This window comes from Mastigoproctus giganteus, chromosome 10, assembly GCF_048544385.1.
Source record: "Mastigoproctus giganteus isolate SK-2022 chromosome 10, ASM4854438v1, whole genome shotgun sequence".
NCBI lineage: Eukaryota > Metazoa > Arthropoda > Arachnida > Uropygi > Thelyphonidae > Mastigoproctus > Mastigoproctus giganteus.
The window spans coordinates 127213809-127228843 of NC_143584.1; the positions used below are offsets into that span (position 1 = coordinate 127213809).

The 15035-nt window shown below is 40.0% G+C and overlaps 1 protein-coding gene across 1 annotated transcript in view; it reads right to left on the reverse strand.

The window, feature by feature from the left end:
- LOC150079280 (uncharacterized) overlaps positions 1 to 15035 on the reverse strand; it is a 177122-nt gene that overhangs the window by 127486 nt on the left and 34601 nt on the right. Inside the window, exon 2 of the mRNA XM_090383020.1 lies at positions 2083 to 2199. Coding sequence (XP_090239146.1) covers positions 2083 to 2199 — 117 coding nt within the window. The remainder of the gene's footprint in view (positions 1 to 2082; positions 2200 to 15035) is intronic.

The window sequence follows — 15035 nt, forward strand, 5'->3', positions numbered from 1 at the left end:
AAATTGCGACTAAGAATAATATCTCAATTGAACTTTTCAGAATTAGAGAGCACACCCTGAGATTACCAAAATTAATAGCAAACTGGATTTGAAGGTTGAGTCCAAGAGGTTTTAAAATGATGTCATTAGGCTATCGCAAGAAAGATGGGAGAGTTCTGGCATGGATAGATCGCATATGCCTTTGTGCTAGTAGTAACAAAAATGTCATAAATGAGAAGGAAATGGCCAGCACTAGAGTTATTCGGTACAATGATTGTGACCGTACTTGGGTTGAAGTTACGATTACGACAACTGGGAATAGAAGATGATGACAGATGTGTATGTGGAATGGAAGAGGACGCTAAGCACATATTAAGGAATTGTTTATTGTACAATGATTGCAGGCAGGGTTTTTATGATTAAGTAGATATCGGAGTGGAGCTGCATGATCTCTTTATTTGTGAAAATAAGTACTTAGTATTTTTGCAATGTGTCGCTTCTATTGACAAAATAAGGAATACGACAAGATGGAAAATATATAGTGATTTAAATTATACAAGTTTTTATGTATATATTGAGGTTTTATTTGTAGATATGTTTATTAAATTTAGATAGTTTGAGAGTCACGTGTAATGAACAACACACGTTGTAGATAACGGATAATCAACCCCCAAGGGGCAGGGGCGGTAACCCACCCTGCTATGTCTGAATTCAAGCGGCAGGGTTGGACTAAGTAATTCCAAATATGTTTTTAAAAAATCTAATAAAAAGAATTAAGCGCGTTTGAACTCTGGTATCGATCATGATGATGTAGATGCTCAGAATGCATATCAAATTCAAACGCTAGTCAAACCCTAGTTATTATTCAACTTAAGGCAATGGTACAAAAATTATTTGGACACAAGATGCTTCTTTACATGACTCTTCTTTAATTGCCCTGCTCTGTTCTTAGATACTGTTTACAATCAATAATAAACAACAAGCGAATGGGAAATAAATTGCAAGAAAAGTGGTGTCATTTGAAGCAATCCTTATTTGCAGAAAGTAGTGACAATCTGAAAGTTTCTGGAGAGCAATTCTTTATTCTAAGGTGTGTGTGTTTATTTGTGCGTGTGTGTGTGCGGGAAGAATACAGATAGTCATCAATATACCATTTTAAATGAGGAGCCATGTGTGAATCCATGAGGCGTCAGTATACTGATTAAAAATTTTACTCAACTTGGGTTGACTTAATTTATCAATATTTTAATAAATATCAAAAAATTAGGCTGACAGCAGTCATTTTTCAAATTAACCACTGTCAATATTCTTCAACACACTTTTTAAAGAATTTTGTTTTGGAATAAAACCACACAGCGGAAAAATGTTATTAAAACTAATTTCAGCAGCAAAATTTACCTGATTTGAGAAATTAAATTTCCCACGTTTGGCAATCGAATCTATAAATTATATCTTATAAAATTCAATTTTATCCTATGTATTCTCAGAAATTAATATTATATAAGTAAGTAATTTACGATGTAAATTTGATTCAAATATAGGGGAAAGATGTTGGTTTTATAGATTCGAAAAAATCTTTAATGGTCAGCTGGTTGCCCAAGCCCTACTATACAAGTATGCCATAACGTTCCATATGCCAGGTGCATCCACAGACCATTGTTACTATCTTGATTACTTTCGTCTTATGAGAAACTTAAACACGTACTAAGTAATGATTTAATAACGATTAATTGGTATAAAAAAAAAAACAAATCCAGACTTCATGATTTTCCACTTATGGAAAATCTTCCAGAGATTCATTTGCATGAAATTCTTTTCGAGGGGATCAACTGAAACGTTCTATAAGGAACTAATTTTTTTCTATATGAAGCGTACATTAATATATACCATTCTGTTTGCTTAATTATAATCGATATATTCTGAATTTACATATAATCTCCGTTTCTACATTAACCAGTAGAGAAAATCTTTAAAAAAACATCTTAAATGATAAAATTACGTATAGGCACTAAAGTCAATACAATTAATACCTTTACTTGGAATACGTTTCATATAACAGCACCCCACGAAAAAACATCATGACCATTCCCTTTAAAAACTTACCACATAACCGCAGAACTCCACAACTTTGCCAATACACCTTTCAGTTTTCACATTACATCCGTTATATTGTTTACTACTGTGTAACAGGAGGTCATCGTGAACAAGATCACTATCATACTGAAATTCAAATACCTCACTGCACTTTGTTAAATACCACCCACAAAACTATCTGACGGAGCATTGAAGAAACAGCCTCTAGACACGCCAACCTTCTGTAACACTACGTTGCCAAAGCTAACGGTCATGAGCAACCTTCTCTCGTGCGTGGGGGACTAACAAGTCTCGCGATGGCTGTAAGCAGTAAAGCTGAGACTGAATAACATGATGACGTCACCGCAAATTGTTCTTGGTATCACTCCATATCGCTAACGTCTACCGTAATCCATAGTCAGTTAAGCGTGCAGAGCTATACCGCAAATCTGTCAAACACTTTTACCTACCTTTTAAGATACGCGGAAATATGCGGAAGCGATGGGATGATTATATATTAATACCGTGTACCTTGATATGAAAATAATCAGATTGTCTACTGGAAGAATGAATTTAAAATTGAACCCAATGAAATTTCTGGAGATAATTAAAGGGGCATAACTTCAAAGAAAAATAAAATAGACAAAACAACTAAGCTAATAATAGTAAATCACTTATGTAGAAAACGTGTGAATTAACTGATACAGTGGCATTTACTAATAGCACCAATGAGAAATTTTCACTGGGGTGACTGAATGGGTGACTGTGTTATTATCTGTACACTGTAATGGGATGCAACTACTGATTTTTCTTTCCCATCCAATGGAAATAAATGCTAATTTTACTTTTGATAATATGTGCAGCATGCTGCATACGGCAACAAAAGTATAACCTTCCTTTCACGAAGAGATCCACCTGTAGCAGGGTCTCTTGAAAGTACAAAATGTGTCCCAATCTGTTAAGCAAAATTTACTCTGACAGGTATTCATTTTCACGTAACTGTTAATGAATAGTTTGCAAAAAGTAGTTTCGAAAGGATTCGTTTGTAAGAAAGTCGGAAGCAGTGTAGTAACGGAAGGCCCACAGAAACTGCATTGCAGGAACCCCAATGGAATTCCTCGCCCATCAGTTTTGAAGGGAGGCATCTCGCCTTCCAATAAAATAACGTTTTATTGGAAGGCGAGGTTATGTTGTTTAGTTGTTTCTGGCCATTTTTGCACCAGGAACGCGATCACCTGGAAAGCCTGCCCAATGCCCGTTTACACCAAGAGGAGTTCAGCCACAACAAAGCATGAACAGTGCCAGACCTCCACTATCTCGTTCTCAATGCCCAAAGCGAGTTTGCGATCATTCAAAAAAAAATAAATAAATAAATAAAATATATGTGTATGAATACCGCATTCACTGGCGGAGAGCAAGACAAGTGGATTCCAGCAATCCCATACCCGGGAGCACCAGAAAAACCCCGTCTCTAACAAAAGGCTTAAGGCCAGCAAAAAAACAAATTACTGTATATGTATAATAATAAATAATGTGGGGGAGTAAGAAGAATGAAAGGAGCACAGTCCAAAGAAGATGAAGCTTACGTTGCGTCTTAGTTAGCAATGGGTCATTTCTTATTTCCTGATTGTTGTTATTTGGTTTTTAGGAGCATTAGCAACTAAGGCCATATTGCTCCGGGATATGCGGTGGTCATTCCATGACCTTTCCGCATCTTCCGTATTTGGTGGTGACGGGCTCGAACCCCGGTCTAATTAAGAAGCGCGTGCTACGCACTGCTGCTCCTTCCCACCTGGCTACGGAGGGGCCTCTTATTTCCTGAGGAATAGTTACTAGTTTGCTAGTGTCCAATTACTAGTCAGAGAATTCTGAGCTACCTGAAACAGATAAGTTTTTGAAAATTTTGCCGTTTTATTGACCTAATTAAAATATTAATAATTGCATAAATAGCTTTATAGTCCTAGTCACGTTCGTTAGTTTAATTTTAAATTTAGTTAGAGATTTTGTAAGTTAGTACATAGTATATACGAAGAACCTTTGTATCGGTGATTTGGCACGGATATCGTATCTCGAAACTTTGTACTGTAGCGCATGGTAGGAGACTTCAAATGTCTTAATTGTGGCAAATAGGTATCTCTCTAAAGTTCGAATCACGTAGGTTAGCGTTAATAGATAATTTTATTAGCTAGTATAATTAACTTATAACTTTACAAGCGTAAAGTTATAAGTTCATTATAGCGTAAACTCGATAAAGTAATACATTAAAGTAATACGATAAAGATAACGTAAAATGTACACTGTGCTGCCACTTTATTAGGTACACCCTTGCTGTGAAGACAAATGGTTTGTCCCACAACGTAGCAAGTCACATGACCACAGTTGTGGATATAAATGCAGCAGAACAACCTTTCTAGTATCACTTAAGCGTACAAACCGTAGCAAGAATAGAGAAAAGGAGTGATCTAACGGACTTCAAACGTGGCATGATAGTAAGTGCAAGACGTGCTGGACAAAGCATCTCTGAAACGGCAGTTCTCCTGAACTTTTCACGCACCACAGTTTCAAGGGTATATCGAGAATGGTGCAACGAACAGAAAACATCCTCTCAAATGCACACTTGTGGAAGAAAATCGCTTCTTGATGAGAGGTCAGCGGAGGATGCCTAGAATTGTGCAAGCAAACAGACGGGTCACAATGTCGCACATCACGTCAAAATACAACCTTGGTGCGCAGAAAAAAATATCGCAATGGACCACTAGTCGAACTTTGTCGCGAATGGGCTAGAACAGCCAACGGCTAAATTGCGTACCTTTGTTATCAACGAAGAACAAGAGAGCACGCCTCCTGTGGGCACAGCAATACCAGCACCGGACTATCGAGGATTGGAAAACAGTTGCTTGGTCTGACGAATCGAAGTTCCTGGTGCATCATGTTGATGGAAGGCTCAGAATTTGGAGAAAACAACATGAATCCATGGACCCGTCATGTCTGATGACTACTGTGCAAGGTGGTGAGGGCAGTGTTATGGTGTGGGGAATGTTTTCTTGGCACACGTTGGATCCACTGATACCCATAAATTCACGTCTGAATGTCACACCGTACCTAAACATCGTTGCTAACCAAGTGCATCCATTCATGTTGACAGTTTACCCTCAGTCAGATGGTTACTTCCAGCAGGATAATGCGCCGTTGCACAAAGCCCGAATCACCATGGATTGGTTTTCTTTACTGCAGTGGCTCGCTCAGTCCATGGATCTCAATCCTATTAAACATCTTTGGGATGAGCTCGAAAGGTTAGCTGCAGGCCTGCACCTCCGTCGAATCGCAAGGAACTGCGTGACACACTCATGTCTGTGTGGTACTCTATTCCTGTACAACGTTTTCAGCATCATGTTCAATCCATGCCTAGACGAATTCAGGTTTGCACACGCTTCTTGATTAGACCAGGGTTCGAGCCCGTCACCACCAAATACGGAGGATGCGGAAAGGTTAGGGAATGACCACAGCATATTTCCGGAGCAATATGGCCTTAGTTGCTAATGCTCCTAAAAACCAAATAACAACAACGAATTCAGGCTGTTTTGAAGGCTAAAGGAGGCTCAACAAGCTACTAGGTAGGTGTAACTAATAAAGTGGCAGCACAGTGTAGTTAAAAACGTAAACGTGATATCGTAATACGTATTACAACTGCATAACCCACGCAGAATGTAATACTTACATTTAAGTATATTAATTTAGTGTATTATTCTCAATTAAATTGAATTTGAACTGAAATCATGGATCAGACCAGAGCAGCAAAGCAAATGGCTCAATATAGCGGAACTGCTGTTGCTGTGGCTCGGGAGAGAACTGATGGAAGCGGGTGTCCTTCGAATTATGGCATCACAAAATGTACTGCTTGTTTGATGTTTGCAGATATTTGGAACGGCGTATGACACAACCAAGATGGGGGGATGTCTTTGCGTGTGTTCGATGTAGAGAGTGTGAGGATATTAGGAGTCAACTCGGTTTTCTGATGGGCATTTATGAGAGCTTGAAGATCACAGCAGATGTCCTGGAAGGAATGAAGTTGGGGAGCCCATAAAGCTCTAAGCTGACCACCTCAACACAGAGCTTGCACTTGCACATCAGGCAACACAGCAGCAAACCCCAAGGCAGAATGCACTGGTTACAAGGGAGGTAGCTATTGTCTGTGACTTCACTGTCAAGAAAAGGGGAAATATATTGTGCAAAAAGGATAGGCAGAACATGACCAGGGGGATGTCTGCCAGAGGCAAAAGCTGATAACGTTGTAGAGCAGATATCGTCCTTTAAGGGCACAAAGGGCGATATTATTGTACTAATGACATCATGTGTAGGAAACCTGAGGACTTACTTAACAAGTACAGAGCAATGTTGAGAAAAAGTTGCGAGTTAGAGTTAAATTTGAAAGTGTCTGCATTTCTGCCCAGACACGATAGGAGGAGTACATGATGAGAGCCTTGTCAATCAATTCGGCCCTGGAGAGACTGTGCAGGGTTCATAGAGTAGAATTTTTTCCAGCCTGGTCTGTGCTTATTAACAGAAGAGAATGCTAACTTACAGGGATGGGATACACTTAAATAGCAAAGATGCAAGAATATTTGCTGGTGCTATTGAGGCAGTAGGTCGGAAAACTGCTAGCTTCGGGCTGGGGGGATACACAGACTAATAGATTAACAATAGCCGAAATCAGAAGTGATTCTTGCACTGCTTCTGTTGGAACATGTGGCAGCCCGGAATAAGGTACTGGGGATTTCAAGGCCTGCTGTGGGTTATCGTGGAAATAAGGAAATACATGAGTTATTAGGGTAATTAAGAGCAAGAACATGCGCATGTATACAAATGCTAATAGCATAGTAAATAAATTTGATGAATTTTAAGTGCTGGTCAAGGCATGAAATGCAGATCTTGTGGGGATATCAGAGACATGGTATCATGCAGATATAAGGGATGCCAATTTTGAATATGGGGAACACAAAATGTACACAAAGAACGGACAGGACAGGAAGGGGTTGGTTTTGCACGTGCATATAAAATGTATATACAGCCTAAGGCTGTGTATCCAGGTGACCTGGGTGGACAGTGCAATGTGGAGTCAGTTTAGTGTGACATAAGCACTCCAAAAACATAAATTACAGTATATGTTTAACGTCAGTAACGGGTATAGCAAGCAACTGTATAGACAAAATACAGTGGACCATTAACAGAATGTCTTACAATGGGGAACTTTAACCATGCAGATATTAACTGGAACCTGTTGGTTCATCATTCATGCACTAGCAAAACATTCGTGGATTAATTGGATGACTGTTTTCTACAACTTGATGACAGACATGCAACAAGAGAAAGCAATACGATTGGTCTAATCACGCTACTCAACATGATTTTTACCTCCAGCAAATCAATGGTTGTTTCTGGTCAAGTTTTATGTATAGAATTTAAAATCAATAATAAAAATTTCCTATCACGTCTCAGTTTTAAGATATAGATAGATAACTGGATTCTGTACAAATATATCATTACTGTTTGAAATACAATTTTTAAACTTATTAACTTTTGGTTGGTTTTGTTTATTGGGCTAAAAGTTAAGCAAGTACATCATTACTGTTCTTGCAATATAGTATATTTTGATTTTGGTGCACTCATCCAGACAAGTCAGTACTTTTATTAATTTTATTACACCATTCAACCGTTCAATATATAGTGTATGATAAACTACGCTACAAGAATTCACATTCTGTTCAAATTTACCAATTGCTTTTACTGTTTTTAGGTTGATGCATTGTTAAAATGGAGAAGACAAAGCACAGAACTTGCGTCAATCACCCAGACAACTTCTGCTATGTTTGTGGACACTTAACCCCAAAAACTCAGAGGAAGAAAATATACGATGTCACAAAATTTTACAGTTAAAGAAGTGAGAACTCAAGTTGTAGCGGTATATTTACCTCCTGACCATAATCCCGACACAAGGGATGAGCTAACTACATGGATTATAACCCACCTCAAGCCTCACATGCTCACCTTTGTTTTAGGAGATTTCAACATGCCCTCCCCAAGACACGGAGCTGCTTTGAAGGACGTCGTACGCTCCTTCTCATCTCTAGGCCTTAGACTAACCCATACGCAACCTACAAGACGACATCAAAATCTAGACCTCTTCTTTCATAACCTTGACCATCTTACTCTCACAACGCCGATTTTTAAGTTTGCATCAGATCACCTCCCAATTTCCTTTGATAGTGAATGTCTATGTTCTCCCCGACAACTTGAACAACATGACCATAAAGAATCCCAACTCAAGATCTCATTAAAATTTATGCAACCTCAAATCATCCTACAAAGACTAAAAGCTACAGACTGGAAAAAAATTGCTGCTAGCCATCCTGATCAAACGCTTACCAATTTAGCAAACTTGTTAAAAGACATCGCCTGTGAAGGGGCCTCCAAATCTGTACGCCTGTCTCCCAAGACCAAGAACTGGTTTACCAGCGACGCAAAACTCGCCTTCATCATGAAACAGAAACTATACAGGAAATGGCAAAAAACACGGGATCTAGCCGACTACCAACTCTATAAAAAACATCGGGCACGCTTCCTACGCATTCGGAGGAAGGCGCAGAATGACTGGATTGCACACAGAATGAAACTTGGGAAAAGAATCTTCACCAACAAGAATCAACAGTCCCCCATGTCCACTGACACCTTCCTTGCATGGGCTAACTCGCTCGCAACTAAGCCCCTATCTGCCCCAAACCCCTTTATTCGGGTTAATCCACCAGCTAACCAGACATCACTGGATAAAATAGCCATCACAAAGGAACGCCTTACTGAGGTCATCAACAGTCTTCCCAACAAGTCTACCACTGGCCCGGATGGATTCCCTATTTTCATGGTTAAACTGTGCAGTGTATATATCATTGATCTCTTGCTTGATGCATTCAATTCCGTCCTCGTAACAGGAGTTTACCCTGCTATCTGGAACACATATTATGTTTCTCTAGTTCCAAAAAAGTCTAACCCAAAATTGCCTAATGACTACAGACCAATTTCTGTAGGATGCACTTTTCTCAAAATCTTGGAAAAAGCCATACTTCCTGCTCTCATCCATCACATGTTCGGCCACAAACCTCCATACCTCCATAGTGTACTACCTGGACGTTCCACGATCACCAACCTCTTGGACACACTGTTCAGAATTGAAAGTACCTTAAGCAACAAAGAGCAACTGGATATTGTGTTTCTCGACATTAAGGCGGCCTTTGACAATCTGTCCACCCATGCATTATGTACCATACTGTGCAACTATTTCAAAATCTCTGGCAACATTTTAGTTCTCCTTAGGAAACTCCTTCAGTCCAGGATCCTATGGATCAGAAATCAAAATCATAATCACCACATTCTCTGCTCCAGAGGGCTCCCCCAAGGGGGCGTTCTCTCTGCCGCCCTCTTCGCCGCATCTTTAGAACCCTTCCTATCAAACCGTACTAATTTTACCACCTACGCAGATGATATTAAGTTCTTCGTCATCACAAAATGCCCCCAGTCTCTCCAGTCTATTACTGTGAGCTCCAACCGACAGCTACATGAACTGGAAAACTACCTTCATGCGATTGGGCTCTCCATTAATAAAGAGAAAACTGCACAACTCTCTATCACCAAGAAGAAAAATACCAACGATGTGGACATCATTATTGCGAATTCTCCAGTTAAAAAAGTCACCCAACATAAAGATTTGGGTATCATCTGGGACAAAGACCTCACCTTCTTGCCTCACTTTAATGCCACTCGAACGAAAACATATTCGGCTTTATGGGCAGTAAAACAAGAGATCTCCAACTTCCATAACCCGGACCTTATCATCAAATACATTCTTCGTTGCATTTTCCCAATTCCATTATATGCCTCGACTATATGGTCCTCAGCACCCTCATCATACCAAGCCAGGTTCCTCTCCCTGGAATTCTGGATCTTGAAATGGCTAAATAGGGTTGCCGGGCTAACACCTACAATCTCAAAATCTGTTCTGGTCACCAATCTTAATACGCTTCCTTGGAGGTATCTCATCATCTCTAGGAACCTTCTTACCCTCTCTCAGCTTCTATCCGGAAAACTGAAGTCACCCGATATTTGGGATATCATCGCCAGACCGTCCGACAGGAGAAGATGCCAGTCCAACACCTCCCCATACAGATCGAAGCTGCGTAGCATGTCCTCCCTGGACAACATGTTTCCACACAACTCCTTCCAAATATTTAACAGATTAGCCATAGACGCTGAGAAACTTTGCAAGGACAGAACCTACAGATCTTCCATTCTTGCAGACATGTATGCCTTAGTCATGCTCTAGGTGGACTCTCTGTGATACCGCAATATCCACGCTTCGATGTATCCGGATGCACTTTTATTTGTTGTAACTTTATGTTTTTGTACTTGTTGTAACTTTATGTTTTTGTATTTGTTATAACTTTATGTTTTTGTATCTTCACCAGTGGCTGTTTAAGGCCGTATATTGTATCTGGCTCTGTATGCAATGCATATGTCTGTATTTTATGTTTTTCTCTGTATATAACTCATGTCCTCTAGCTGCATAGCTGTAAAAGGACATTTCTTCGGAAATAAATTGATATTAATAATAATAATAATAATAAAAAAGTTGCATATTCATTGTACTTCGGCTGCAAGATCAGTGACCAAGAAAAAAATTGGGCTCCACATATCTGTTGTATTACTTGTACAACGAACTTAAGGCTGCGGTTATATGGCAAGCTGAGAGCATTACCTTTTGCCGTCCCTATGGTGTGGCGCGAGCCCAAGAATCATTTCGACGACTGCTATTTCAGCATGACAAAAATAAAAGATATTTCCAAAAAGATCAAGCACTGCATCAAATATCCAAATATCCCATTAGAAATTAGGCCAATGCCACGCGGTACAGAACTGCGTACCTGTGCCACCAAAATCTTGGGGTACTGGAAGTAGTGAAGGTACAGAAGAAATCGTTTCACCAGATGTCGTGGAAACGTGTACTTCATTTGATTTGGACTAAGAGCCAGAAAAAGAAAAGGTCCCACACTACACTGAACAAGAAGATTATAGTGTGCATAGTGTAATCTTCTTGTTCAGTGTAGTGTGGGACCTTGAACAAGAAGAATTAAGCGACTTGACCAGAGACTTCGGCTTACCCAAACAGAAGGCTGAATTACTCGGATCCAGACTACAACAGTTGAACTTACTCGCCAAAAGTAGAAACATTACAATATACTGTAAGCGACATGAAGAGTTTTCAAGATATTTTGTAATGGAAAACAACATGTGTGTCTGCAAAGACGCCGTTGGTCTTATGCACGAACTGAACTCCGTACTCGCCACACAAAGTGATTAAGACTGGAGTTAGAATCCCGTCATTAGCGAGGAAAATGTTTACGGATTTTTTTTTTTTTTTTTTCAAAACGTCGCTGATTTAGTCCGCCTCAGGCGAGGTTAGCACGGTTTTTCTCCCGGAAATTCGGTTTTTTTTTCGTCTAGCTAACAGAAAATCGACCAGAGAACAAGCAATTTACAGAGATATTATAGAACGCACTATGGCCCAAGTTGCTGATGCGCCTAAAAAAAACTAGAAAGGATGTGAAACAGCAGCAGCAGCAACAACAACAACAACAACAATAATAACAGAACGCCACAGGAACAGGTAGAGGAACTGGAGAGATTAAACTGAAAATAGGCGGGCATTGGTGGAGTCATAAACCGTAAGCAAGTATCAGGCATTCAGACCCAGATAAAATCAGAAAGCTAAGAGGATAGTTCTTTTTGATATGATGTAAAGTCCTCCCCACACAGGATGGAAAAGGCCCGTGTTCGAATCCCGTCTATTCACCTTGCTATCTGCGCCTCAGGAGTAGATAGCAAGGTGTTTCTCCAGAAAATGGAGTTTTTGGTCCAGAAAAAAACAGGCAAATCGACCAGCAAACACACGCAATTTACAGATACAGTACACATGGATTTATTTAATAACTACCGGGTGACCCTAATGTAATAGTCTGGTTTTTGGTTTGATATGATGTAAAAATCCTATATAAATTATAAGTAGTCAAGGGGCATGAGATCAGCAATAGAACAGTTGGAGACTGTTCTGCACATTATTAATAGGCCAAGCAAAAGACATCGCTGTTTAGCTTGAATGGTAAGAAGCTTTGCTCTATGGAACTAGATACTGGCAGCAGAAGTCACTACAGGCAGAGAGACTAGTAGTCGAAGTGTGCCGTTCTTTAGTAGCCGAGAACAACTTAGCGCTGGGTTTTTAGGCTCATCAGTAACTTAGACCACATTGCGGAGTTGTATATTATGTCTGTACCAGGGTTTGTTCCACCTGCCGATTGGCAAGTTGTGCAGGCTGAAAAACCAGGAATAACTCACGGGGGAAACCGTGAGTTATTCCTGGTTTTTCCGCTTGAGATCAGCTAATTACTTCCTCATTTTAAGAGGATTTTATAAATTCCTCCAGTCATAGACAGGAATCCAACCTAGGCCTCTCCATATGAGTGACAAGATACCGAGCATTCTTTCCAGAAAGCTTCCTGAAAAGAGTTATTAACCAGAAAAGAAGTAATCTACTTGTTTTGCCACTTTCTCATAAGTGTCTGTACGATACAAACTACTGTAGTTGTTTTAAAGTTTATGATTTCTTACGAAAATAGCTGCTGCCTTGCGTTCCCATTCGGTCTCCGAAAGCACGGCAAGCTTCAGAGGCGGTCGTAGACAGGGGTTAAAGGGGCCCTACCTTCCCACCCATGATCAAAATAATGGTTGGTTGTTTGTTTTTTGTTACATCATGATTATTATAACTCAAATATTCTGGGAACAGCGTTTCAGCCCACTCCATTTAAAAAATCTTAGGACTACACACCACTAAATAGCTTGGTTTGCTTTGGATTTGCACCGAGGTAACCAATACCATGAGGCGTTAATATATCAGGTTTGTCAATCGCGTGTATCCTATGTTCGGTTTGCTTGTTTGGTGGATGAAAAACAAATGTTTATCAGTTCGAGGGAGCAGGGGATCAGTACTGAGGCGAATACCTTGAGCCACAGTACAGACATATATGAGCTACTGTGGAAAACATGTCATAAAAATTCCTCCCGCATTCAAGCATTCGAGCCTTAGCCTTTTGAAATGCTACATGCACCACGAGGGGTGCAGATGTAGTATCTTAAAATTCACATTCTGCAAGATCGAACAGAGTGTTTTTTAGTTTACGGATAAAAGCAACAAACTCTGCTATTAAAATAATACAGTAATCTAAATTTGAACTTTTTAAGCTATACTCCGTGGCAGCTTAGTTATCAGGATGCATTTTAGCTTTCCACTCGTTTGAAGAGACCTGGGTTTGCTTCCTGTCAAGGAACTGGAGGAATTTCTAAAATCCTCTTCAATGGAGTCATTTTTTTAGTAAGTTATTCTGGTTTTTCAGTTACCACAACGGAGAAACCGGCTCGCAAACATATACTTCCAGAGCCAAATATACACTGCGCGGCTACTTTAATAGGTACACTTACCTAATAGCGAGTAGTCCCCGAGGTACAGAGCTCTGTAGCCCACATATTCGAAAATTTTCGTCATACGGACGAGTCCTTTTTCCTATCTCGCCAGCCACGTTTCCCGTGTTTAGACCCTTTCTGGAAACTCGATGTCTTTTTATAGGTGCAATCTCCACACTTAGACAAAATATTTCGGCTTTAAAATTATCTTGAACAGTGGTATTAGGACTTCCTACTAGGACCTACTAGGACCTACTAGGACACAGATAAAACCATTATCCATAGGGAAGATTTTTTATCAGAATGTTAGGAGCATACGAAACAAGTTGGATACATTGGAACAAATGCTCTTGTCACGGTCTGCTGATGTTATCTGTCTTACCGAGACCTGGCTCCAGCCACATCAAGAGTCTCTAGTCGCTGCTGACACTGCTGGATACAATGCCTACTTCAAATCCAGATCTGTATCGAGGGGTGGAGGAGTAGCCCTATTTGTACGTGACAGAGCACTTCAAATAATCTCGGTCGCCTACTCGGATTCAGAGCTTTATGAGGCATTACTTGTCACTTTAAAAGTCCACACAGCACTCTTAGATATAGCAGTCGTTTACATTCCACCTGTCCCTAGTCTAGAAATGATAAATAATGTAGTAGACTGGCTTCTCACCAAATTACATGTGTCAGCCACCCATATAGTATGTGGAGATTTCAACCTTCCACCACAGCTCAATAACCTACTGGACACCATGTTAAATAAACTACAGCCATGCTCCATCTCTCTTATCAATGATCAACCTACAAGAGGTGAAAATAGACTTGACCTAATTCTGTCTTCTGGTAAATGTATAATTGATGTACCCCCCGAAACGTTCTTTCCATCCGATCATAGCCCAATTGCAATGCTCATAATGCTACCGTATGTGGACTTCAATGTCAAGGAAAAAATTAAGAGCCAGCTTGTCACTTCGCCAGCCTTTCTGGACCCAAATAAATGCTTATTTGCTGCCAGCTGTATCCCGTGGGAATGTCTACTCAAATGTGATGCCTTATTTGCAACAACTCTCTTAACCAGTTGGATCAACTCTATTACAGAATTTGCGGCTTCCAAAGTAGTAAGGAGGTCATCAAAATCTAAAACCTGGTGGAACTCTAGCTTAACTGCATTGTTTAAACTAAAGCAAAGTCTGCACAGAAAATGGAAACTGTCTAATGACCCACAAAATAGAATTGACTACTCGAGGGCCAGAGCAATATTTAATAGGGAAAAATCTAGAGCAATCAACCGCTACATCAAAGACACACTTGACAGGGGAAAGCTACCTCGTTGCAAACATAAAAGTGACACAAATAAGGGGCTGGACAAAGAAGCGTGGATGGACCACATCAGCAGATTCTCCAGCATATATCATGAGTCTCAAGTCAGG